This window comes from Nipponia nippon, unplaced genomic scaffold, assembly GCF_047370975.1.
Source record: "Nipponia nippon isolate SJK-2023a ecotype South Korea unplaced genomic scaffold, ASM4737097v1 scaffold_1, whole genome shotgun sequence".
Classification (NCBI taxonomy): Eukaryota; Metazoa; Chordata; class Aves; order Pelecaniformes; family Threskiornithidae; genus Nipponia; species Nipponia nippon.
In genome coordinates this window covers 79,271,097-79,298,966 of record NW_028262290.1, presented here as the reverse complement: position 1 = coordinate 79,298,966, position 27,870 = coordinate 79,271,097, and the positions used below count along the sequence as shown (strand labels likewise).

Below are 27,870 nucleotides of genomic sequence, written 5' to 3'. Positions count from 1 at the left end.
TTTTTATTCCTTTTCCCCATGGACACTACTGAGACAGAGCCATTCGCCAAATGACAACAGCTGCGGTTTCTGATTTATTGTCATTATAACTAGTTAGTTAATATTTCAGTGTCCTGTTTCATCGTTATTCTGCATGGTCCTTTTGGTTTAGGTGGCAAACGGCTTCATTACGAACCAGAGGCAATGCCAACTCTTTGGGATGCTCACAGGCTACGTGCAGTATTTCTCAATTACATCTTTCGATAAAATTATTACTCAAATTTCTTTTATTCTCAATTCACTCTTGTCCTCAGTATGAAACAACACCCACCACTGCTTTATAAAGAGCATCTCCATTTCCTTGTGAAGCACCTGTAATACTTTAAACCATTCTATTGAAATTGTACAGAGGATTCTGCTTAAAGAGATACATATATACACATATGACCTGAAATAGGTCTCTAAAAAGTACGTACTCTCCTGGTGGAATTATTCAGATTAATCCAAGTTTTACTACAGTGTAATCATTCTTAGCTTTAAAAAAAAAATTGTGTCAGTGTCCACTTGGTAAGGACTTGAGCATTATTTTAGTTCTTTAATAATTTCATTTTTCACCTGATGTTCAGGATATAGGTCTTTACAATTCCAAAAACTCTGCAGATTTAAAACACCACCCAATCATTCAAAAAAAGGTCAATTAGTAATGATAGCAGAAAACTAAGTGTACAATAGTTTGGAGACCTAAAACTCTTGACAACAAGAAGGTAGGTCCTATTGTTCACTGAAAAAATTGGCATTTCTGAAGGGTGGTATTTTCAAAAAGCTGTAAGAATACCTTAGAGTAGTTTTCACCTCTAATGGAAAAAACTGTTTCACCCAGTATCATCTGAAGGATATTTTCACAATATACTTTCACAGGACATTTTTGTGTTCTAAAACTGTTTAACAGGTGTTTTAAAAAAAAAAAAAAAGTTCATTTTTTTCTCTCTTTAAATGAAAAACAAACTGTAAAACAGTAAAACAAACTATATATAGTATATCCAACACATGCCAGCATTCTGATTTCAGCAGATATGAGACACAAACGATCTCAAAATCAATCAGTCTCATTCACTGTTCTGAGTTTACAAACCAGAAGGATTACTTAGGTATCAACATTTTCTAAAGTTTATTTTCCAAAGACGCGATCAAAGACTGCTTGCTTAAGGATAAGGAACGGCAACAGAGACTAGGAGCTTTCTGTGGGATTACATGGTGTAACACGGAAGATCGTTTTTGGAGGATGGTTGTACGAATCTGAAGTGTTTCAGATAAGAGTGTGAGAAGCCGGTACCCGATGGAGTGTGCCCAGCACTCCCTGGTTGAGAAGCAAAACGAGCAATCGCACGAGGACATAAAAACAAGACGTTTCACCACCATGCAGTTCCCAGCACCGTCCAGGGCTGTAAAGCTGATGCGAGTGCTCTCTGGTTGCCCTTACCAGTTACGTGTTTCATCGGGAGGTGGGTGAGACAGACCGCTCGCTGAGGGACTGCTTTCCTTTGCATAAGTCTTGCAAAGGTATCGGATATTGAAATGAGGTGCAGGAGGCTACAGCTTTAGAATGAAAATTGCAATAAACCCCTGGATTTGGCTGTTATTTCCCAAATCCTGGTTCAAGGATACCATGATAATTTGTCATTTCAGGTTGCTTTTTTTTTTTTTCCTTTTTTTTCTCTTTGCATCTGTTTCTGATCCTGTCTATATTCTGCTTGCTGAAAGTTAGTACAAGCAGATCAGCCAGGAGGCACAATCAATCAATCGCAACATGAGTTATTAGTCTGGAAACTTCATATACCAATAAATACTATTACCCACAGCCATAATATATTACAAACTCTTTCAACAATCTCAATTAATAAATATAACTGATACAAAATTGCTTTCAGCAAACTGCTTTTTGAAGCAATTGGTAAAGCAGTAGCCTGTGTCACAGCAGTCTGCAGGAAAATGCAGCTGTGCACTTAATGTTTTTTTAAAAAAGAAAAACAAAGCAGTATAAATCAATCTTAGCTAGAAAATTTTGAACCTGAATAATCTGGTTATCCTGAGAAAAGAGATTATATTTTAACTCATTAGTGTTCTACCAAGGCATCAATTATTCTGTTCCTCATATGAAGGGTCATGGTGCAATTATGAAGTGGTCAGTGTATGTGGAAAAAATTACATATTTTTTAAATTGAATCTTACTATTATTTTGTCAGTAAGATCAATTCTCAGACATATTCACTACGTGCGAAAGCTTTAGGAGGAGGAAGATTGATAATTCTTAAATGCATGTCCTCTCCCTAAGACTTCAACCTTTCTCCATCAACCGCATCCTTTTCCCTCTCTTCCTTTTCTTATGTCCTCAACCACCACTTATTTTAAATCATAATAAAACCTCAAACTATTCCCATTAATATATAACAACCATGGATTATTAGAAGGAATAACTGTACATATGTCGCAGCATGCAAGCACGGTATCCCTACTTTTCAAGGACTGCTTTCTTAGCTAAGACCTGCTCTCTCTCGATCAGCGGCCAGGGCTGCTGCCTGTCATTCTCCCAGACCCATGAAACAGAAGAGGCAAAAAAAATCTGCTTTGAGCCTTTGTGCAGAAAAGACCTCAAACATGAAACGAAATTGATGCCTTTGGACTATGGCAAAAGGGATTTCTTCATTACAGGAGACCGGGGCTGCTGGCTTCTCTGAGGTTTGCAACAGATCCTATTTCATTTTTCAAATATCGCATACAGACTCTGCTTGACTAACAAGAAAGCATGAGTCATCCATCACATCAACTACATTAACATTTACTGGCAATTTTTCCACATAAGGGAGGGTTGAAATTCAGCTCAGTAACAGATTTTTTTCCAAGTAGAAGCCATAATACCGCCAGGTGTTGAGGGCTCTGTCTTTCCTCTGTGGAATATTTGGCATTTCACAGAGATTCCCCACAGTTTTTCTATAGTATGTGACATATCTTATTTTTATGTAACTAGCACGGTTTTGAAAGATCCCCCTTTGTTTTGAAGTGACAGAGCAAAATTAACAGTACTTTATTTAGAACATATCACAAAACAGTCAGTCTGGGATAAATCACTTATTTTCCATATATTCTAAGTAAATTATAACTAATTTTCTTAATTTCATTCCAGAGTACATAAATGGACATTTCAGGCATGGGACTACCTGAAGTTAATCAGATGTTGCAACACCTTCCTTAAGCAGTGTTTACGAATTGTAAGAGTTTCATAGTGCTCTTCTGTAATCAGACTAAAAATATTGTATTAAAATTTCCTACAAAAGCATAAACTTGAAATGTGCATGTTTGAAATAGAATAAAATAGTCTTGGGAAACTTTTGATTCCTTTTAAACTTATATTTCTTCATGTGCCTTTGATTTCATGTGAGACTGGAGTAGTGCTGCCACTATAAAAATAAGCTCTGCTTTGCTCAGCTGTGTTGGCTAATGACATAACAATGTATCTGATTAAGTCAGGTCATGGATATCTCAGGAGACAATTTTATAAATCAGACGTTATGACAACATTACAGGTGTAAGGCTATTTGTACACTAGATCATTACATATAATAGAGATCACAGGAAAAACTAGAGGATCAATAATGAACTCAAGCTGAACAGCAGAGCAAATCACACACAGCATGCAATTATTTCAGCTTTTAAAAAAAAATCTCTTCAGGCAACTTATTTACCACCAAGATGCTGAGAATGAAACCAGCTTATTATAGCTTTTCCCCTGTTATCCCCCACAAAAATGGGTCTGGCAAAAGACTAAATTGACATTACCCATTGGTTTTTATAAGCATCGTAATGAACAACTGTCCGGTTTGCTTTGCATGCGGCTGTAAGTATTAATGAAAATTCTGCAAGGTTGGTTTAACTGCAATGACTAAAGCTGCACGTAGTTGAATTAAATGAGATAATGATTAATTGTAATTCATAATCATATGCAGGGACAACTATGAAAATTATGTCTGTTAAAAGCATGTTACACAAATATTATGAGTAATAGAAATGAAAGAATAATAAAATATAAAGGAATAAAAAGTTGCATTTGAACTTTTTCTTGTTGATTTACAAAAATAGTAACTCGTATGTTCAATATTTTGTGTTGTACATAATAGTATTATAACAGAACTATATATAACTATCATGCACTATAACATAATTTATTATTACACAAAGCAAAAAAAAAAAAAAAAATCAAGTCAAGCATTTCAAAAGAAATCTCCCAAATTTATTTGAGGGAAATTCTGATCTCTGCTAAAAACTCTGCAACTCTCTGAAACTGGGGTTAACAGAGATTCTAAATTTACACTGTAGTGAAAAAGAGCAAAATTTCGTGCTGAGCATCACTAATATACTAATTTGTGTATAATGCACAAAACCTTCCAGTCTGCAAAAAGCAATCTGAGAAACTTTCATAAATGGCTTGAGCTTGTATTATAATTGGTTTAGCTGATTAGATCAACAGTGACTGAGATGAGGTAATTATTCAGGTCATCAGTCCCATGAGAAGTGGTGTTTATGTGCTAGAGAAATCCATCAAGCACATGAGCTTTAATATTATCTGCACAAAATAATTTAGGCTGACCTTTTAGAGAAAGGGCTGCAACAGCTTAGTCACATACAAATTTACATTGAGAAAGCAACCAAAAAACGAGCTGGGAATTTAAACAAATTTTGTCCAACTTGCTTGGACAAAACCCCATATGCCTGGAGGGGGGAGATGCTGATTTTGCGAGGGAAAGCGATCAGACGATCAGACAAGTGCCAAAGAATATTCAAGCAGGGATGGAGCAGCGGCGTGCAAAACTCTCTGCCTCCTCTGCAGAGGAACACAGTCACCTGAAGCACAATCTTCTACCCAAAAGCAAGCCTAAATGGCTCTGCCCCTTCCAGTGCCTGAATACTGAAGGCACAAAATTACTGCCTTCACTTCACAGCATCATGAACGCTCACAGATTCATTTCCCAGCGTGAGCTGCGCTCCCCTAGGTAAAAACACGGGCCTGTCCACAGACATGCAGATGATAACCCACCATTTTTCCCCTCCATTTTGTGGGATATGTTCAACTTCATTTATTTCGTAAACCAATCTTATACCAGTCAGGTCACACATCTTTAAGTAGAGGTGTAGCTTAGCATATGTATCATCTCTGCAGAAGTCCTTACTTAATCTATTCTAATCCAAATCTCTGTGATCACCTCTAAAAATAGTCCCAGGAAAGTTCATTTTACTATGCCTGCAAAAGCTTCCATTACGCAACAAAGAAAACCAGTGCCACTTATGTAATAAATCAGACAACAAGAAAAGGTAATAAAATTTGTGTACTTCCCTTATTTACTAACATGTACGTTGTTTGAATCGGTTTCAGGATTACTAGTGATATAAGCACCTGGCAGAAACCTCAGGAAGCTAGTGCCAAGGGCCGTAAGGGACACACAAGGCAGAAAAACACACGCTGCATAGCCAGAGATATTCCAGTGTGTGTGGGATACATAGGAAACAAATTGTTTTATCATATGGCAATACTGAGAGATGCTTACGAAGGATTAACCCTTTTTTTTTTTTTTTTTTTAATATCAAGCCCCATAATAAAAGCAAACAACTCAATGAGAAATCAAAAACCCTTGAGTTGATGGGGATTTGGGGGTTGTATACTATTCCACAGGAGGCTGGAACACGTCCCCAGCTCCCGCACTGTCCGATGTCTTCTCCCAGCGCCAGCCATCCGGCTGCCTCTTGACATGGCTCCCTTGACCAAAGCTGGGGGGAGAGGACGACTGAGAAGCCAGATGATTACATCTTCAACCCATGGGAAGCCTGACGGGAGGAAAACTGGACCGTTACATCAGAAGTAGCAATCCTTTTTTCTTCTCATTCCTGTGGGGAGTTCTCCTCATCTTCCCGTGAGGGAAACAGCCGGTTGCTCAGGAGCCCTTCACCACACCCCGTCCCCCAGGGATGCTCCAGGCGCCGCAGAAGGCGGCTTCTCTCTCATAGTCTTTCACCCACAGCATCTGCTGCCACCTCTCACCCCACACGTGCCTCCCCCAAAGCACACCGTGTCCGAAGGGCTGGAGGGCTGCTGAAGTACAGAGGACATTTTTTGGCTGTATGGCCTGACCAACAGCCAACGCTGGCTGGCACCTCCTCCCCTGACCACCGGAGAAAAGGGCCACTTTGCTCCTGGCTGTACTGCATCCTCTCGGCCACCCCTTTCACTGCAGAAGGAGGCCAGAAGCAGAGGGCACTCAGGATTACATCTAGCAGTGGAAACAGCCCTGCAAAAAAACATGAGCTGAGGGCCACCGTGTCGACTGAGTTGCAGGAGGCCTGCGCCGCATTGCCAGCTCTTCTGCTACGAGTTAAGATGACGCTTGGTGATAACTTCTTAAAACAGTAGTTACTGGACTTGTGCTATCACGTGAAAAATGTTTTATTCTTCTTTCCCCTCTGAACCTCAGCTGGAAACAGAGAACTGAAGACCTGAACATGTGGACAAGAGTTAGTAGCAGCTATTACTAACTCAGGCGTATTTTAACGTTGAGGTGCTTCAGTCAGAAAACTTAATGCGATTCCATTAAAATATACGTATATATTAAAAAACATATTTGCTCAGGATGTTAGCAGGTATACACATTCGTGCTCAAGATCAATTTTGTTAAAATAACGTATTATTTTGCAGTGACAGCTGGTAAGACTATATTAGGAATGTACTACTCAGTCTTAAATTTCATCAGGTAGGAGAAATGCCTTTACTAGTGACAGCAGACTGTTGTGCAACAAAGCAATACATAGAATGAAGAAGTTTTTATGGAAAGAGAGAAAACCGACATCATTTTTCCACAACTGCAAACAGAAGTGACATTTGATGTAGTCCAATCAGTCCAAAACTAAGCTTTGCAATGTATGTGAGATCTCTCGTCACAGCAGAAGTAAACAAGGTGTAATTTTAGAAAAGGCATATGTAAGGAATCTTTAAGGAAATACTGTTTAATAAAAATAACACATACTTAAAATGAACTGGCAGGTCACCTAGTGGAGCTTATTGCCATTATCCATACATTAAAAGGACATTATCTCTAGATTCAATAACATGGGAATTCAGCCCAGGATACCATTTTTGGGGAAAGGCTCTGTTTTGCTTATGGGGTGCCTGACTGTAAAGGACAAAAAATAGCGTGGGAAGATGGTAGGGTAAGTAACACAATTTTTATCAGGTTAAAATTCACATTTTCCATTTATTTAGACTGTCGTGTTAGGTACAACTACTAAGTAGTGATGATCCCTGACAAATAATGCGGCCTTACTAATCCTAGCTTTCCTGTTTGTATAGCACATACTAATCAGTGTTAATACTGTCAAATGTTAGTGCTAAGTTTTGATGGTGTTGACAGTAATAATACATGATACATGGCAGCCAAATTTATACAACCCTCTTTGCTATGCCTGTTTTTTTGATATCTGTGCTAGACGCAGGTCACTCTTCTCTGGCTTAAAAGTAAGGGAAGTGATATTTATAAGAAAAAAGTGAGAGGTCTGACTTCAGAAAACAATGTAAATGATGTACTGAACCTTAATGGGGGGAATCCTGATGTAAACCCAGAAGGCAGTTCTACCACAAATCCCATGTCTGCACTTCGAGGTGCTCTGAACATTAGCAACCCAAATCGTTAACTGCAGAGGGCTGGGGGAGGCAATGTAACAGACTCCCACTGACATCGAGATCCCGTCCCAGCGAACAGTCAGCTGATTTAAATTTCGTTTCTTTGTCTTCCACAGGCTTGCTACGCAACTTTTAGCAAGGCTTCCAAGGGCTGTAAATCATCCCGTGAAGAAGGATAATGTATTTCTGGATCCTTAAATGAACAGCACGTTATTAAACTTTGCTTGGAACAGGTGTTTCCAGCTAGCACTAGATTTAAAAGAGCGAAGTGCTGACTGCTTCCTCCTGTGAATGTATGAGGCTGGGAGCTCCTGCTGCTCTAGCCAATTGCTGTAAAAAGCTGCAGTGGGTTTAGGAACCACTGAAAGAAAGAGAGTTTTTAATAAGGTTCAAACTATACCTTTTGTGGAACTAATTATATGGAAAACATTTTGGAGAATCTCTTGATTGCCAGATTACTTCAAAATCTGATGTTACAATAATAGTCTTCCTATCAATTATGTCATTGAAGCATAATTTTTATTTTTCAGATAGGCAAAACCCCCAAGAGCTAAATGAAATGACAGTCAAAGGCAGATCATCTAACAGCATAACCCAAACCTGATGTGTCTGCAGTCCAGTGCACTCTCTCACCATGTAAGACCTGTAGGAACATTCAGAAACCAGTTTAGATCTGAACTCCAAGTCCTGGGCCTTACAGACACTACTGTTAATTTCTCTCCTGGGCTCTAAATATATACATATATTCACACACTTTTAAGATAAAAAGGAGAGTTTGCAGCATTTTAAAAGTGTATTTTATAGCTCATTCAGAAGGCATATGAAATGCATTTTGTGCACTGACATAACTCTGTCAAAAGTACTTCCTTTGGCTTTAAAGCACGGCATTCAACTCCTCTCTCTGTGTTTAACAGACACATTTTCCTTTCTGTTATGTTCTATCAGACACAGGCTGACTGTAACTTAGATCTGTTGCAAGAAGCTAAACACAGTGTTTGAATGCACGTTTTTTTTCAGGAGACCTCTCCAAAAGTAATGAGTCACAAAACCTTTGTAAACAACCCATTTCAGTTTGACACTGGCTGAGAGGTAAATGCACAACCTTCTACTCCCTCATAATCTATCATTGTATCTTATCTGTCTCTTCTATAAACAGCATTTTAAAGGCCCCAGCAGATTTTCACTGTGGAGTTCTCTGAAGAGACACGGCCAGTGATGAGCTTGCAAGCACCCTCTTGTGGCAATGAGCTCCTGTAGTTATATCAGGAAAGACCTTCCCAAGAAGTTTCAGTTCCTTTCCTCCAACTTCTGTAAATTTGTTTTGTTTGTGTTTCTCTGAGCCTCCTGGTCGTGGAATGACACCAGACCCAAACCTTGTAAAGAAAGAGCCCAGGAAGAGGTCAGCCCATCAGTGGTTAATCTGCCACTGGGAAAAAAAAAAAGATCTCTTTCCTCAAAAGGAAAGCAACTTGAAGAAAAAATCCATCAGGGTGAAAGCTCTTCCTGGCAAAGCCCCTATACTCACCAAAAAGAGCAACTGCATACACGTCTTGGGACACCAGAGATGGGGGACTGCCTGCCTGCTACTCACAACACTGCACAGTACCACACACAAAAGTACCAGCCTATTTCCTCACCCTTTGATCTAAAGAAGTTGTATGAGCAATAAAAGCCCAGTCTCCATCTTAGTCTGCCATTTGAAGTAAGCTTCATAATGACATCAATGGCTAAGTAACACCCTCATTGTCTTTTCTTCCCAGCCTCCCCTGGGCTCTGGCTTTTGAACCTCGTTCCTTCTTTTTCTATAAGACTTCTAATAATAATCCTCCTTATTGATCTTGGATCTTCTAATAATAAGCCTCGCTGATCCTTGAACTGACCTGAATGGACCAGGGAACTGCGGTAAACTTTCTCCCCCAGTGAAAACAAAGAGGGGAGAAGACCAGCTGTCCTTGTACAGCAGAAAGGCAAGTGATTCTCAGATGACAGAAATGCATTAGTATTTAGTGTACAGGATTCACCTTAGATACTTCACTCTAGATGTGTTATCACATAGCGACAGTCAGCATCCTCTTTTTCAACCAAGAGGATAACATGGTAACAACAATCAGTAGTTGTTGTTCATGAAAACGCAAGCTAAATGCTGATATTCAGGAAGAAATGTATGTTGAAATATTATTGGTAGACATGAAGAAGGTTCTCCAGCTGGACCGGGTGTTATTATTTTGCTTCTATCAAGCAAAGATCTCACTGATGGGATCTCATTAACTTGTCTCTTCAGATTATAATCAACTAGTGCAAGTAGCAATGGTGAAGCATCCAGGTTCTTGAAAGCCCGTATTATGCTTTCCACAACAAAAGAGTTTCCTTTATCTAGGATATGCATCTGGTGTTACCTAGACTGGCTTTCATCTCAGTTACCCCCCTTCCTGTTTTTAATCCAGCCCCAACAAGGCAAAATATTTCTTTGAGCATAAATATGAAAAAAGTCTCCTGCTTCTCCTTAGAAAACAAAAAAACTTTTCAAGCATCTGTGGTGAATTGATGGGACGTGTCTATTTTTCACTCAGAGACCTAAAGTGGATTTTCGTATGTATGGATTAGTGTCAACTCTCGTGATCCTAAAGGGTTGCAATCCTGTAATCCCACAGCTCCGTGCAATGCAGCTACTGTGGAATCTCACAGATGACCATGCTGGAGGCCAAACCCTGGATTTTTATAAGTATTACTCCTTGGATTTAGGCTTGTGAAACTTGGAGGAAAGTGCTACGGCTCCTGACTTCATAAGAACTCTTCCACTCTTTCCCACCTATGTGCTGCTAATTACTAGCGCTCCAGAAATTGCACTGCAAAGTGGGTCTCCACAAAGAGAGACGAGGCACTAATAACTGTGATTCTTTAAACACTGCCTTGGTAAATTCACACGTTCTGAATACTGGAGATTTTCAGTTCTGGGTGAAAACATTACCTTCAAACAAAAAGTATGCAATTTTTAAGTAATGCATAGTGAACTAGCGTTATAATACTAAGAGTATACATTTTATGCCCAAGTTTCTAATGTTTTATAACTGTTAGAAACACTGATGACCATGATAACATTTTTAATTACAGCAGAACATGCAGACTATGTTTCAGGTAGACTTTTCTAGTTTTTATGTAAACATACTTTGATCAAGGGCAAAGAGGGTTGCATCTTTCTGACTTACACCTACGAGTACTGATGACTCCGTAATGTTTGTGGCTAGGTAGAGAGCAAGAACTAACTCCTGCTACAAAAACCATCAAACTATAGTTCTGTCTGTTTTAGGAATAGAGTAACTGATAGGCTGCATACAGCCACTGGAGAGGAAATCCAGCGTGCCTCAGACTTCCCGTAACGGAATGGTTCCTTCCCGCAGGTTTAGCATCAGCCTGTGAAAAGTGCATCTGTTTTAACAAAAGACGGAATTACATTTTTGAAAGATCAGAGAATAGCACTTGGCTGTATCAAGAACACTGCTGCTACTGGCTTGCAAGTCCTAGCAAGTACCCTCACATTAATTTAGCACTGTATTTGGGGAAAGGGCTCATCCGGAATGACACTTATCTGCAAGAGGCTCAGACTGATTTTTTTGTTTGAGAAAACACACACTGTGACATTGAATTACTCTGTTCAGAGGGGACTTTTTTCCCTCTGGTAGCTCACTGTTTTTTGCAGATTCAACTTTTTAAAAATCCTGAAGAAGATAGTTCTAAAGCAGGGTGGTTTTGGTTTTTTTTTAAGTGTGCACCCCCATTTTAAATTTCTCTCTTTTATTATCTCAATTGGCTAAATAAGGATTTATCATCCACTGCAGTTGTAATAGGTATCAGCGTATGAGCAGACAGTTCGGCAAAGGTGAAAATCATATTTAGAATATGCAAGTGACAGACAGTAGCATCACCATCGTACCTGTCTCAAGTCAGCTACGGTACTGCAGCTTGAGTTTAATAAACAAATGCAGCACACACTCGTAATGCCATTCCCTAGAGGCAAGAGCTGAGTGAGGCTCTACCCACCGTTGGTGCAGTCTTTCCTCTTATACAGAGCCTGTGACCACCCTGTTCATCTCAGCTGAGTGTCCAGCTCCTTCCAATAAAGGCAGGAAAGCATCTTCTGCCTCTGTATTTGGATCTAAGAATCTCATCTTCCAATGAACACACCCCATTCATCTAAATAATAAAGAAATGTAGGGAGGGATTGAATATTAATATATTGTTGAATTTGAAGTAAAGAAGATAGAATTAAATATCTGAAAAAAAAAGGGGGGGGTAATTTCACATGTATACTCAAATGTCTGGAATTACTAGAGACAACCTGCCTTTGTAAAAAACTGGTAACTCATTAATACAATATATCCACTTATAGAACAGTTTCAGTCAAACAATGCAGAAACTGTTCTTCTTCTACCTCATAAAATTGGAGAATATTTGAGTAAACTGCAGAACAGCTTCTCTTGAGTCAGGACTCCAGGACTTCATATAAGCAATCTAATTTTTAATTTAAGGACCTATATCTCTGAGAGAAATAGTAGACATTTAAAACAGTTTTCTTAACAAAAGAACGCCTTTTGCCAGAAAGAAACATGCTACAAAAAAAAGCAGTGTGTATCAAATACATCTGATGGAGGTTTTTCAGAGGTGTTTGCAGCGAGCTTGACACGTCCCCGTGCCCCACAGCAGCTGAAGAATTACAGCAGTGTGGTACAGAGTCTTTTGGTACTTCAAGACATTGCTTGACTGCAGGATGGCATTTTTGTTGCTAGAAGCTCACTAATGAGAGCAGTATCTGAACATACTATGGGACCTTTGAATGATGCTCCAGGCCCCTGGAGAAAAAAAGAAGATATCCGGTTTATAGGGAATTTTCAATGTACAGTTGGAAACTACATCCTAAAAAAAAAGGAATTTTTTTGCTTAACTGGCTGCAAGCCATACAGCTTATAAAAGAAAATAAACATGTTCTTATGCCCAAGACTCATCACAAAAGCTCTCTAATCTCTCCAGCTGAAGATTTGTAAATAAATACCTTCATATAAAATAAAAGGACACAGAAAAATATTGGCCACCTGACACATTCCATCTCAGTTTGTGACAGCTATTACTGTTCACGAGAAGACTATATCCATTACATTCAATGTTGGCCAAACATCATAGCAATTATTGGACTAGCACTTTCACATAACTAAGCATTTAGCCGCAGCCACGTTATTCATGTCTTGAGAAAATTAGGAATTAGCAAATGGGCCTGCATATTCATCAGCTGCCTGTGTTGCTTTCCAGGATTTTCTGATTTTCTGTTACAGGAGGATACTTCCCATCAGCTCAGTACGGCATTAGGCCACACAAGCTGTCATGGCTGATCTGTTGCTATTAGAAAGCTCCATCTAAGCAAAAAGGCTGGCAAGCTCAGAAAACTGGAAGCGCACTTCTACTAAAGGTATAAACAAAGGTACACCAACAACTGCAGATTCCTGTTAGGTAAATGAGGAGCTTTGGTTGAAATAGAACTTGGTTGCTTAGAGACACTTGTCCATTAAAATAGTATAGACATGACTTGTAAACACAATTGTCTTCATTTTTGTGGTGCCCAACTCCAAAGCACTGGAATTTGCTAAGAGATGGGAGCAAAAAAACACATTTACCTTGAAGAAATATTGCAAAGAAGATTTCATTAATATTTGTGCAATTTTTCTATTTCATGATGATGAAGAGCATGATAGAGAAGGAAACACTCCAACCATTGGATAAGCATAGAGTGGTTAGCAGTCAACAGGAATAATAATAAATAATAATAAATTTTCAGCTGTGCAGCCTTATTACATATATTACACTGCACCAAAAAAAAAAAAATTACATTTCCACCCCATAAATGAATAACAGTCATTTTTATAAAGTTAGTCCTTGTTCATTTAACAATCACTCACAGGCCACGCTCGTGGACAAATCAAGCAGTTTTGCAGGACGCTGAGGCAAAACCAGAAGACTGGCATTTTTAGAGTTGATTGATGATTAAATACACCCAACCACAACCATGATGCTAAATGGTAAATATCTCACCTATAGCTTTTTGTCATTTGGCTTCTTTTTGTTTCATCATAACTGAGTCTGTAGAGCACTAGCTGTCCTCCTTCAGCAGCAGACCCTGAGAAGCACCCTTAAATCCATCTGTGCACAGTCCAAGAACAGTAAATCTCAGCAGCATTAAACCTCCCAGCTCCATGCAGAGCTCCAAAAACACCAATTTGGGAAAAACTGGAGCATCATATTAGCTATGTCATCCTACTTGAAAGCTATCTTGTCATATCTGAAATAAGTACACAGCATGTGCAAATAGATATTATACCAATTTTAGTATCAATCATAGTTAATGATTTCCAAAACCGTAACACAACAAATAATGCTAGTTTGGGCACTTTGAATTGAAAAGCCTAAAAAAAAAAATTACAAATTAGAAGAACCACTTGGGATTCAGAGAAAACCTGGGCCAAGCGCTGGATGTGTGGACATCGTTGGTCCACTCCAGAGAGGCTAACTCTGAGCAGGGTGGACGTGAGCCGAGCCGCACACGTGCTCTCGTGCCAGAGATGGTTTCCTCTGGCAATGCACACACAGCCCGTGCTCATCTGGAGGGACTGTCTACAAGTAAAAGGCTGCTGACGTTTTCCAAATCAATCTTTATTTCAAAATTAACAGTGAATTTTAGTTGGTGATCATGTGTAACTTTTCTTTAGAGGAAGAAAAAAGTGTTTTAATGAAATGTAATTGAAAATAAACCTGATGCACATTAGGCTCATCTGGCATGAAGCGACCAACACCTACAAAGTCATACAAGAGTTACTACTCAGTCTCACTACCATTCTCCTCTGTGAAGATGAAGTACTACCAACACATAACAGTATTACAATAAATCACCTGATTCTTGTTGGTCTCTGTTACACAGTAATCATTACCAAAATGTATAACGGGGCTTTGTTTTTTTTATCTTTCAGTCCGTCTCTTCTTGAGTAGCAGGACAGATTTTGAACGTCATAGTACCTGCTGAAATGTCTGGATAGATCCAAATAGATATTTTAATTATTTGTACTCCTTGTTCAACATTTGTTAGTATTTATTTTCATAGTTTATATTATTCCCAAGCACACACACCAGACAGCATGACTAAAATTAATATGACAAGTGTGCCACACGCAAAAGTGAAAGTTAATACGTATTTCAAAACCCTTTTTGATATGTCCCTGAAATGCAGCGACAAGCCAGACCGAGTGAAAAACAAGCAAGTCTCACATCGCTGAAAAGGGCGCTACGCGATGAGGGGCTGGGTGTCCCCATCCCTGCCTTTCCACCTGGCAGCGCTGACTCTGGTCCTCCCGAGAGCCACAGCCCACGTCTCCGCTTCCAGCACTAGCAGGACCAAAGGGCGTGAAGGGAACTGAGAGTCAAGCTCCTGATGATGCTGAAAGATGTGGCACTGGGGACCTGCTGTCCCACGCAGCTGGCACCTGAATCCACTGCTTCTGTGGCACTTCTTAGCAGACAGCTCTGAAACCAGTGCCCGAGATGGGAACATTTATTCTTTCTTCCTCAGAGACCCTGCCTCAAGACCAACAACCTTGACAGACAAGGTACAGACGATGCCTTACTGGTACGTAGCTTGAAGCTGAAGAATTTGGGAATTGGCTTTTGGACCTGCTTCCTTTCCCAGCGTACTTGAGGCATGGTAGCTCCTACAGGCTACTGAAACTCAACAGGACCCAGTTTTTCAGAGCGATCAGATGCTTCTTATCGGTGCTGTCTGTTCCAACTTCCATTTTCCTCCTGAGAAACAGTATTGGCATGCGCTTTGTTTCAGGTCAAGCATGAGGCCTGAAAAGTGATTTCTACACAGAGCCGTATCCTAATTCAAGGAGCACTCCTTACCCAAAGATTTGAAACATCCCTCAGGCCAAGCATTTGTGCTACCTTAGACTCATGGAGAAGCGCTACTGGAAACTAAATTTTTTTCTGTAGGTTAGGAATCTTAGCCCTTGAGGAGGGGAAGGCAGAACAACAGCGCCCAAAGATGAATCACTTCCAATAGCGTGTATGTTGATATGTCAGGTATCAGTAGAGTTTCTGGGATCAAAACAATGCAGGGGTTCTCCATATAGTCACGCATTCTTTACATATGTTGATGCACACTGAAACTGATTGATCGGCTCAGAAATGAATGCCTGAATGCCACCACAAACCAGCATGGAGGTAAGCTTGTTTTAGTTTTGGTCTTATCATATCCTTTTTAAAAAAAGACAAAATCTGCTAACGAATACAGATACAGCATGTAAAACCCAAAGCAGCAAGAACAGCAACTGAAGGCTTTTGGGATTGTGAACCTCTGTGTAGTGTCGTACTAATGGTAGATGCCCTCTGCTTCTCAAATTCTCATTATGAATTTGCAACAGCCATGCTACCCACATCCAAGATGTGGGGTCTCTAAAATCACCTCTTTTAAACTTATTCATACCCAAAATAGTTTCTGAGCTCCAAGTTTTGTGGTTGGTTTCTGCTTAGGTGTGAATTGTGAATACAACCAAAACCCAAGCGCCCATCCCTTCAAAGAAGTCTCTGGTCTCTGCCTTCTTCCTCTCCGGGAAGAAGTACTGAATACCTCTGACAAGTTTCAGGCCACACAAACTCTGTCACAGACACGATTATATTCTGGAAAGAAGCAGCACACTTGGCTGTGCCTCAGAGGACTCTCGGTCCAAAGCCAGGCCAGCTGGAACACCCCTCAGTAACCACTGAGCCACACGGGAGCGAGCTGAGAACAGCCCACGTCTCTGAGACCACCCTGAGGCCACTAAGCAACCTCAACCAGCGCTTACTTCAGCCATCCCTTACAGTAAGGAGAATTCCCAGATATTTTTTGAGAGGTCCAGTTTTAAGGCACCTTCGACACTACCAATGCTCTGTGCAAGATACCATTTTATGGAGCTGTAAAGCCAGAACCGCAATGCTTAAATTTAGAGGAATAGTAGGGAGGCAAAGCAGAATGAGGAAGAAATTATTAAAAATTGCTCATTTCCTGCTGCAAGAAGATACAAGACTGCTGGGATAGACAGCAAAAAAGGAAAAATAAGTTTCTTTTTCATGTCCCAGGATGCTTCTAGAGTTTTCTTATTCTGTATCAGGCAGCGGTTAAAAACCTAAGTCTTCTGCATGGGAGTCTTGAGTCCCACCATAAGCAAGGAGGAGAGCAATGTCACTGTCTTCTTCCACCTCCTTTATTGCAGGATTAAAACCTGACTTTTCTAAAGACAATTGCTCTTCATGGACTTTTTCTGTAGCTCCTTTCTCCCTCTTAAGTTCTTTTAGATTTACTCTTTTTTGCAGCTTCAGCATCCAAAGGAACTTTTGTTGGAAGTTGCCTATTTACAATACCTATGCATTACTTCCAAATAACCCTTTTAAAATACCAAGTTACAAGAAATACAATTTTATCTAAATCTTGAATTTTGGAGAGCATTTTATGCCTCAATAAAATTTCAGGGAAAGGATCTTAGGAACCTTTAAAGGAGAAAATTAGTGTCAATATTCCTTCTTGAGTAATTCCTCTATGAGAATATAAATTTTCATTTCCTAATGGGATGAAGGAATTAGCAGTGTCACATTGTGCACTGTGAAATAAACCTCAAAGATTCTCCTGGAAAAATGCAGTAAGGCATCCCGAGGTCACATTTCTTACCTATGTTACAGACACGTTCTATTAAAGACACCATTATAGATCTGTCATAATTATTGATGATGGATATCCCAGACAAGCAGTCTTGTTAGACTATCATTTAATTTTTAAATGCAGCTATATTTTATTACATCTGGAGTCAATCTGTGTTCGGCTGGGTAATCAGGATCATCCCTGTATCTCTGAGGAGCTCTGCAAGTCCACATACTTGATTTAAGATACTAACGTGAAACACTGCTTAAACCAGAACAAAAGACCGCTATGACCTTTACTTCTGGGCTACCATCAGGCTAAAAACATCCCTCCTGTTCCATACACTTTACATTAACCAATTTGTCAACATTTTTGAAGGAAATTACTCTTCATCTGGTTTCTCTAAAAGCTGCATCACTTGAAACTAGATTAAACTTGTCCAACTTTCTCATGTTGATGAGGTCTTCAAATTTGCATCTATCAATTTCAGTAAGAGCTACATCTGTTAGCTTACGCTGCCTTTGACACTAAGTACAAATTATATCTTAATACCTGTCTATCCTCCTGCATGGAGGAGGCAGCAGGTCTGGTCACGCATTTCCAGTGCTCTGCTAAAGACCTGCATTTCCATTCTTTACGTCTAAGCACCCTCATGGTCCTTATTAATTGTTCCCTTTACTTGATAGAAATCATGTTCCGGGCATCTACTTCTTCTTCAGTTAAGTTATTTTAAAGAATATGTTTCTGTGCCAGAATTACAAAGGCATTACTCACCTAACACTTCAGACGAATGCAGACAAGGGCAGGCAGACAGCGAACCTGCCCATGCTCTTCTGACAACGCCTCCGAGTGCCTATCTGTATCGATCTGGTCCACGCTCTGGTTAGCTCCCTGAATTCCCTCTTAGCCAACCAACTTCATATTTTCCATGCTCTATCTGCTCCTTTCTGATGGCTTCCCTTGAGTTGTAGTTACAGTATTTGAAGGTTCCCAATTTGTTTCGAGCAGCTTCTGTATTTTGGTATCTGCTATTCCTTGCCTTGCCTTGCTCACTCACTTCCTTTTTAAACACATATGTATTTCCAGGGACTTTTTTTTAGTGCATTTGGGTATTTCTGTGCTTTTTTTAAGGATTTAAATTAGATTACTTTTGCTGTTAGGGTCTTTTTAAAACTATTTCCACCCTAAAAAATTCCCTTTCATGGTTTAGTGTCATGATGTTAAGTTTCAATACAATCCCTCCCATGAGAACACCATGCATGACAGAATATGAGGGAACTGAAACTGCCTATGAAAACATGAAAAAGTTCCCAGCACTGTAGCAGATGACATTCTTCAAATCCTTTTTCTGACATGGGATGACTTACGCTATGTGCCGTGACAACTGAAAAGCGATATGTGACAGGGAGATCTTTACTCCTCACCACAAAATGCTGTACTCCTAATTTTTTATTTTTGCACGTTAGCATCGTGAAGATAACAAAAATAATACAAACAGGTTAATGGAGTCTTACACAAGCCCTGGCACTTTTTGTGATACATGACTTTCCAGAAGAAGATTACCCAGCAGCATATTCCCTCACCCGGGAGGCGGGAACTGAAGCACTGGCTCCCTGCCCTTCTCAGCCAGTCACAATTTTAGGAGCATAGCCCTTTGGCAAAGACAAATTCAGGTGTCAACTCCACGGAGGATTCACTGTGCGTCTCTCTGTGACAAACTCTGAAGGGTCACGCTCCCTAAACTAGCTGAGCTGCCTGAAGCAGCCTCGCTTGGGGTAGTACAAAGCCTGTGGGCTACGTTGCCTTGCCGAGGAGCAGCCCGCAGCGTAGGGCAGGGAGACCGGTACGACGTGTCTGATGCCTCAAACGCCATCATAGGTCCAATAAGGAGACTGGGTGAGTGATGCCATTGTGAAACGTCCTCCTACGGCCAGCAGCACACAAACCAACCTAGGCTGCATTTAGAGAAACACCTGCACTCGATTCAGGGGGTCACTTGCTGATGCTCTCCGATGCAGCGTGTCCGCTTCAGGAGGTATTAGTTGTGCCCAAACGATAAGCATCATGTGCCCAGCCTCTGCAAACTCTCTCCAAAGTCTGCAGAGGGAGGCTTTTTGGCAGAGGGTGAGGGGACAGCAGTTAGAGCATGAGCATAACATAGACACCTGAATCATCCTCTGGAGGACCCACTCCTCTCTGCCGAGGAGAGAAGGAGAGCAGGGAAACCATCTTCCTAATTCCTGCACTGCACCATGGTGTGAATCCCCCTCCCTGGAAACTTCTCTCCTGCTCCTACTTTTCTGGGCTCACTTCCATGGCTGGCACAACCTTATGTTCTCACAAGCTTTTCAAGTAGGTTTCTAGCCAGGACATCATTACCTTATTTTTGTTTATTCAGTAACAGCAACTTCCAGGCTTTTGATGCATCGTTGTCCCTCCCCAGGACCAACCACCATGCGAGGGGAAATCAAAAGAAATTTAGATCAAGAGGAACAACAACATCCTTCAAAACCCTGTTTTCTTCCTTCAGCAGAAAAAAGAGAGAGGAACAAACGAACAAATCCAGGCCCCCTTGGTGATGGAGCTGCAGAACTACTGTGCCTCAGAGGAAAACTCACTCCAGAGCAGATCAACAGCATCCTGTGTAAAGCACTAATGGGAAAAGTTAACCGTGCTCCTCTATGGATTTAGGAATATTTTCTGAAGGGAGAAGAGCGAGCTTACAAGCTGAGCCACATAGATTATTTTGTCTTCGCACCTTCTAAGGGGGCAAAACGAAGATCACCAATGTACGATCTCCACTATATATTGGCATACTTAACAACAACAAACTGCTAAACTGCAAATTTGTTCCTAGTTATCTATGGAACCGGATGAAAGACCCATTGAACAATGCCAGAAAAAATGAAAAGCTGAAAATTCTCACACATATATCAGCTTTATAATACCGAGTTACAGAATACCTACTAACACAGACTACATCACACAGATGATGAACACAAAACCCTTCTGAGGATGAGCTGCAGTGATTATTTTCAATCTGGCATGGGAATGTTCTTTGCCTTCTTCTCTCTCTCCCGCATCCCTTCTTGCCTTCTCTATTGTCATGGCAAATTTCTAAATTTGCTTTCATTCTGCAGTTAGGTAACACCAGATTTTGAAACTCTGTCTTTCTGAGTATATATAATCCTGGTCTCCAGGCAAGATTTAATACAAGTGACGTTAAACTTCTCAGATGCAAATATCTGAAATTCTGCAAACATGGCTAGTAAGGAGGCAAAACCAGTCCCCACAGCACGTGGAGAAAAGCAGCGTCATTATCGGATGACACTCTGGTCTCAGCCAGGTCAGGAGATTTCACCGGAGCCACAATTTTATTTTCTCATACATATTTGCAAACCCCTCTTTATTGCCAGCGTGAGGCAGGTAAATGCATCAACATTAACGAATGAGAGGCCACCCTGCACGACCTACAATTAGGATATTATATGCTGTCATAGTTGTTCTGCAAACATTTTGGTGTTAGATTTGGCAAGGAGAGGAAACGAGCAGTACCGAGCCAGTCCTTCAGGACTCCATATAGAGAGAGCCGTGCAACTGAGATGCAGGGACCAGCCCTTTGGGGATCCTATGCAGACAATGATAGATAAACCGTTGTTGTCTCGACAGTAATGAAAACAAGACAGGGAAGGTACTGGTCTTCAGGCTACATGTGGTGACTAATAAATCGGATGTTGTTGAGTCTGGTTTACTGCAGGAAGGTGAATTTAATGAAAACCTGTGCCTGGCGGGTGGTTCTGCAGCTCACGAACAGAGCACGGGAAAAATACACTTCTGCAGAAATGTCACGAAAAGCCACTATCCAGCCTTGGCCAATTATCTCAAAAGAGAGAATTAATGTATTTTGATAAAAAAGATAGAGGAAAATAAGTAAAGTTACCTCTGGATCTTTAGCATTTTTGGAAATAATTACTTCCGAATCTTAAATTTACATATAGAATTGCTTTAGGGCCGAGGTCAAAATTTAAAAACAGAACAATGGCAAAACTCCAGCTGTTTGCACCCAAATTCATTTAAAGAATTTAACCATCAGGAAGTTTCTTCATCATGTTATGCTTTGAGATGTGAGTTTAATTACCTTCAGGATCAAAATATGGCATTGTCTTACTACCAAAACCTGTTACATGCTTTGTCTATTTTGAAAAAGAAGCAATTTTTAAATTATGAAAATGAAACTGTACTGTACATACGTAACATAGGTTATCAGATCAGTTGGACAGCCCTCCCTTCACCATCCCACTTCTCAAAAAGCCAGTTATTCTTCCTTCTCTCTCCTGCCTCACAGAAAAGAAACAAGATCTTAGAAGGAAAAAAAAAAGTTCATCTTATTTATTCACAGTGTAAATAAAAAAAGATGCTTTCCAATAAATGCATGCCAGATAGCATTGTAAACAAACATTATCCTGGTGAAAGAAGATGCTGAAAGCCAAGAGCACAGATTTCAGCAACAGAAAAATTTTATTAGCCCAAGTGGTGTATGTACCTCTGTCGGTTACTTTTTGGCAGTAAAATTAAGTTTTGATTATGGGTAATGCGCAGTGATTTTATGTGACGTACAAATTCAAGAGCTGCAAAAATTCCACAGAAAGGGCGTTAAAAGAGCTGAGTGAAACTTCGATTTTGTCAGGTAAAGTTCTCTGAAAAATGGTGGCTATTCTTTTGCAAAATAATATGAATTTGCCCTGATTTTCTGAACAGCACTGGCTGGGAAAAAAATTGGGAGTAGGCGCACAAAATCAGAAGAGGAGTCAGTGGGGTTTTTTTCTCCATTTTATTTAAAGCCTGTGGAGAACAGACTGCAGTTTAACCAGGCGGCCAGCCTGCCGGCTGATCCCCACCCCAGGAAAGAGGGGACGAGGAGCGCGCAGGCCTGCCCGCCCTGCCGCGGGGACCTCGGGGCTGCAGTCACGCCTGACGTTTCTGCTTCCCGGCAGAAAGGTTGCTCCCATCCCATCCACATCTGTCTGGAAAAGTTAGACTGTCCTGCTCTGTACCGCTCTGAGGGTTCATATCCCCTCAGGCGGAGAAAGAAACCGAACTCATGTCTCCCACACCATTAATGGGGCTTCCAGAAGTTACTGAATTACAAAATTCTTTGTTTTCATCAAAAATGCAGAAAAGGTAATTTGATGTCAAAATTTAATTTCAGGTCAAATGGAATATTTGCTTAAGAAGAGAAAGATTTATTTTTTTTAACAGTATGAACAAATAAGAGGAACTTCCAGTTTGGATTCAAGCTACAATTTTGCTTCTTTTCCGGGAAGCTGAAGAGATAAAGAAGAGTAACTTGCTTTTTGGGAAGCGGGATGGTGAAGGGAGGGCTGTCCAACTAGGTAAATTCACTGTTCTCACAACCCGGATCTGATCCCCTCCGAACTCGTTCGCACCCCCTGACGCGGCTCTGCGCGACCCCAGCCCTGAGGCGGAGGGTGCCCCCAGCTTCACAGCCACCCGCGCACCCTCCGCGGGGTGGGAAGGCCGCCCGTTCAGGTTCAGGAAGGACAGCCGCGGGGCGCTTGGGCTTTTGTGCCACACGTGTGGCAGGGCCCAGCCTTCCCCACCGTCCCACACGTGAGGCACGCCGCATCGATGCGCCTCGGCGGAGGCGAGCGTCCACGCAAAGCTGGGGCTGGGTTCGGGCTCCAGCTCAGGCGCAGCCCGCGTACACAGGATAGGTGTATCTGCAGGATGTTCAAAGTCTCCCGTGATGTACGTTTGGAGCTCACGTGTCCCCGACTAACAGTCTAACTATACCGTATGTTGGCCTGGGCAGAAAAGTTGATTTAAAACATTTCTACCCACCCCCATGCCATAGGTTCCTGCCCCCTCAGATGAGTTAACACAACTTCTTCTATTTGTATCTTTTGCAGAAGCTTACTGTAAATCAGATCACTAAAAAAATCTGTATTAAAAACTTGGTGTGGAAGTATTTTGTAGGGAAAATCCTACAAGTACATACACCGAGGACACAAAAAAGCTGCTCTCCAAACAGCCCCAAACTCAAATTATTGCATTATTTTTGATGCAAAGACCACTTATTTTGCCAGAATGTACCAGTCACTTGCCCAATTAAAATGACTTAGGTTTTCTTTCAAAACATTCCTGTCATAGACGAGTCATAGAAAATTTTTTGGAGATTGTTTATGCAATTACGAGTAAAAATTTCTTAGCTTTAATATAAATTGTAGTAATACTAGTGAGAGGAGTTGCTGTTGCAAATCTTCAATATTGTTGCTCAAACGTCCCAGTTACACATTACCCAGGAAATCTTTCCGAAGTTTTCACTTTCTGATTTAGTGAAGTACACTTCTCTCCCTGCAACGAACTAAGTAACAGGCAAAAACTGAACCACAAACCTTGTACTGACACAAAACCCCCAAAGAGTTCAGCTGCAACAAAACAAATACCAGGAGAACTCCGAAAAGTCTGATTTTAGCACAGGAATACCCCGAGCCCTGCTTGGCATTCTAGGAACCGGGAGCAAGCTTACATTTTGGGGGGGAGCTAAAGGAAAAAAAAAAAAAAAAAGGAAAACACAAACTTTGCTCAGTTGTTGGAATTCTCAAGGTGAAAAGCGTGAAGTACTGCAGGGGATGGACTGGCCAGCAGAGAGGAAGGTTTAGCCCCGCTGAACACAGCTAGCGGAGCCACCCTCTCTTCCCAGTAAACTGATGGAAAACAAGCCCCAGCTCAAAACCGATGGCGGGAAAACCGGAACCCCACACTTTCTCTCTTCCCATAAGAAATCTCAGCCTTTCTCTCCTCCTTTGCCAGCGGCGGGAAGTCCCGTCTAGCAGGGGCGAAGCTTCGCGCCCTTCTCCCGTCCCCGCCGCCTGGCGCCCCGTCCCCCGGGGGGCTGCAGCCCAGCGCCCCTTCAAACGACAGCGGTGCCACCGCCTGCCCACGCCCCCCCCCCCCCCCCCGCTCTGCTCCGCGGCGGGGCGCGGGGTTGTCGCGACAGCCGGGGTGCTCCCCCCTCCGCGGGGAGGCCCGGGGGCGCGGAGCGGGATGCTCACCCGGCGGTTGCGGTCGGTCTCCCGCACCTCCTCCTCCTCGGGGCCCTGGCGGATGAGCGCCTTGAGCACGACGGCGTTGTTGGTGCAGCAGGCTCGGAAGAGGCTGAGCGCCTCGGGGCTGTCGCGCTCCTCCCGCTCCAGGGACCAGCGGTCCTCCTCCTCCTCCTCGTCCTCCAGCCCCCCCGGCGGGTAGAAGGAGTCGTCCGAGGCGATGCTGCAGGTGTCGGGCAGCTCGGAGAAGTCCTCGTATTCCTCGCAGTCCTCCTCCTCCTCCTCGTCCAGCCCCTCGGCGGCAGCCCCCGCCGCCCCCTGCTCGGGGCTGCTCTCCGCCTCGGCGCCGGCCATCTCCTTCGCCGCCGCCGCCGCGGGACAGACCCGCTCCCCGGCCAGCTGCTCCCCGTCCCCCGACAGCAGCACCATGCCGGCCCCGCCGCCGCGGCGGGGCGGCTCCCCCCCGCCCCGAGCGGCTCCCGGCCCCGCGGCCAGCGGCTCCGCCGGGCCGCCCCGGCCTGCCGGCGGCGGGGCGCTGCCCGGGGGGGCGCTCACGGCGGCCGGCGGCCCCGGCAGCCCCGGCCCGCCCGCCGGGAGTTGCGGCTCTTCCCCGTGCGAACCGGCGGCGGGCAGGGGATCCCTCTGCCCGCCCTCACGCAAGTTTCAGGCCCCGCCCGCGGGTCGCCCTGCAGCAGCGCGGCGGCCGGCCGCCCCCGGGCCGGGGCATGCTGCCGCTCGGGGTTTCCCCGGGGGGGGCCGGGCCGGGCCGGCGGAGCGGCGGCTGCGGTAAGCGGGGAGAGGCTGCCGGCAGGCAGGGCAGGTCTGGGGAGAGGAGGCAGCGAGCAAACTCCCGGCCCGTAATCCGCTCAGCATCTCTTTGAGGAGCTCGGGGCTCCGGCTTAGGGCGCTGACATCAGGGGCGCGGTGCACAAGCGGCTGCGGGGGGAGCGGGCGGGTCCCGGCGGCTCCCTGCGCGCCGCCCGCGCAACCGGCTCGCTTGCGGCTGCCGGGTGGGGAGCCCCGGCCCCCAGAGCGGCTCCGGGCTCGGCGGCGGGCCCGCCGAGACCCCCGCCTCTCGGCCGGGCGGCGCGCTGGGCACCGCGGCGGGGGCCTCGGCCGCGGGGGGCCGCTTCCGTGCGGGGGCAGCGGGGCCGCCGGACCTGGGGCCGGTGCGGGAGGGGCTGCCGCGGGCCCCGCGGCACAAATTGCCCCGTCCCGAAAGCCGCGATTACTGCGATGGGCGCGAAACTTTTCAGGGATACAGCTAGCCCGTGTAGAATTCCTATTTCGAAATAAATCTTGAAACGAAGGAAAACGATTGTAGGGAGTTTGAATGCCTTGAGGGAGAGCTTCCTTTAAAGCGAGTAACTCATTAAATCACATAACACAGCCCCGACAGTTTACCAGCTCTAGAGATGTCAGGCACTTACTTTTTACGGAAGGCATTTGGAGACGAGATGGAGAGGCACAAGGCATGTATAAATGGAGCTCCCGCTTTGTCACAGTTCTGGAACCTTTTTTCCCTTTCAAATGCCATGGATTAGCACCTTTCACTAGCAGGGGAACGCTGGGGGAAAGCCCTTCGGCCAACAAAGCAGGGTATTTGGTTCCTTCAACAGCGCTTCGAAGCAAACCTCATACATCTGATCTGCTTCAGCAGGTGGGTGTCCAGGGCCCGAGCCCCTGCCTGCCTGTGGCCACCTTGTCCTGCTGCATGAGGTGCGGCAGAGGAGGAGACACACTTTTTACATTAGAAGAAGGTATGAATGAAAAGTAAACCGTAACTGGGAGTAAAGGGGCCCGAGCAGTCGGTGTTTACAGTCTTCCAAGGAAACGTCAGGTGAACCAGATGTCAGGGGTGATACCAAGCCTGGTGGCTTCTTGCTGATCTCTAACTGGCGGGGTTAGCTCAGTGCCTAGCAGAAGGATATCTGTAATCAGAATTAGTAATAAATAGCTCCTTGATTGGCTGCTTCTGCAAAGAAGCTGAACTGGGAAGAAAGGAGATTAAACTATTCTCTCACCGCCAGGCACCTCTGCGATCACAGCTGACGTATACGACCAGCAACATTCATGCTGATGCTGCCTGTCTTTGGTTATTTCTTTGTGCACAGAAAGGCCCTTACATTCTGCTGTATGTGTCTGGTCCCAGATCAAAAGCTTCCGAGTTGGCTTTACCTGCCGCGTGACAGCTCCGTAGGATTAACTTTTTACTCTCACTGTCTATCAATTTCTTAAGTAGCTGCATTCACAAAGTTTAAGGGCTCCATTCAGTTCATTTTTTGTTTCCTACACAGCTAGTGTCGCCGCTGATCTGCTCAACAGAATGTTATTTCTTAGAGTAGCACTTGTGTTTTGGAAGAACTTCATTTTTCCTTGAGACCCTGCAGCTTGCAGGGAGCATTTGCGTTGTTCTCAGTCTGAACTCATCATAAAAGCTCCGGAAGACATTTGGTTCTAGTAACTTTGAAGACCAGAAAAATAAAAAATCAAATTCTAACTAGAGGGGAATGAAATTTTTTGGCGTGAAGATTCAGCTCATCTGTAAGAACTGATTCATCAAATATACTTGCTTTGTTTCTGTCACAAGAATAAAGATTTACTTTATTTACCAGATTGTGGTTTTTTTTTATTTATTTAGATGAAATATGTTAAAAAAGATGCCAGCAGCAGTAACTTTGAATAGCAAAAAAAAAAAAAAACCAACCACCACCCTGAAAAACCCTAATTCTAACCAGAGGGAACCAACAGGTATTTCAATATAAGAAAAAATGTTTGATTCTGAAAATTCATGCTTTTTTTATCCTCTGTTCAAAGTTTACCTTCTTGGCTTAGTAACGGAGAAGAAATGAATCAGTTCGCTCCCACAGCTGTCGTGGTTCTGCAGGGACCTCAGAGATGAAAACTCTTTTCTCTCGCCTGAGCTTGACGCTTTCATCCTTTCTCCCAAAGAACAGCGTTATACGGCTTTGGCTTTCAAAGCAAGGTGTCAGGCTAGTACAGAGCAGACACTGTGTTTGCCATTGAATTTTTCACTTTTACAACTGCTGTTGAGACTGGAGTTCAAATTATTTAATCTCCATGCCGCTTGACAAGAAGCTACCCCAGAAAGGTGCAGCTAATTGGACATAAACTGTTACATGGTTCCCTAAGATGATGCTGCAGCCGTTTATCTTGTCCGTGTAGAGGCTCCCACCAAGGCTAGTCTGCTTGGGCACAGTTACAGGTTTAAAACAGATTATTCCTGGTTTCTCAGTTCTTTCAGGAGCACATCTTGCATGTGGCAAACAGGGTTTCTTGTCGTTTGTGCTTCAGTGTGCAAATCAAGTTAAAACAATGTGAAGAAAGGCCATAGAATAAGTCTGCAAATGCTTTCAAATTATCAAAAAAGC

General features: G+C 43.0%; 1 protein-coding gene and 1 long non-coding RNA gene across 2 annotated transcripts in view; one reads left to right on the top strand and one right to left on the bottom strand.

The window, feature by feature from the left end:
* Window positions 1-24,925, bottom strand: part of ANKRD33B (ankyrin repeat domain 33B) — a 42,320-nt gene extending 17,395 nt beyond the window's left edge. Inside the window, exon 1 of the mRNA XM_087760822.1 lies at window positions 24,488-24,925. Coding sequence (XP_087616948.1) covers window positions 24,488-24,907 — 420 coding nt within the window. The 5' untranslated portion in view covers window positions 24,908-24,925. The remainder of the gene's footprint in view (window positions 1-24,487) is intronic.
* A 226-nt stretch (window positions 24,926-25,151) lies between these two features.
* Window positions 25,152-26,976, top strand: LOC148057435 (uncharacterized). Its single transcript, XR_015707121.1, has 3 exons — window positions 25,152-25,264; window positions 26,139-26,238; window positions 26,776-26,976. It is a non-coding gene; the product is annotated as an uncharacterized LOC148057435 (long non-coding RNA).
* The last annotated feature ends 894 nt before the right edge of the window (window positions 26,977-27,870 follow it).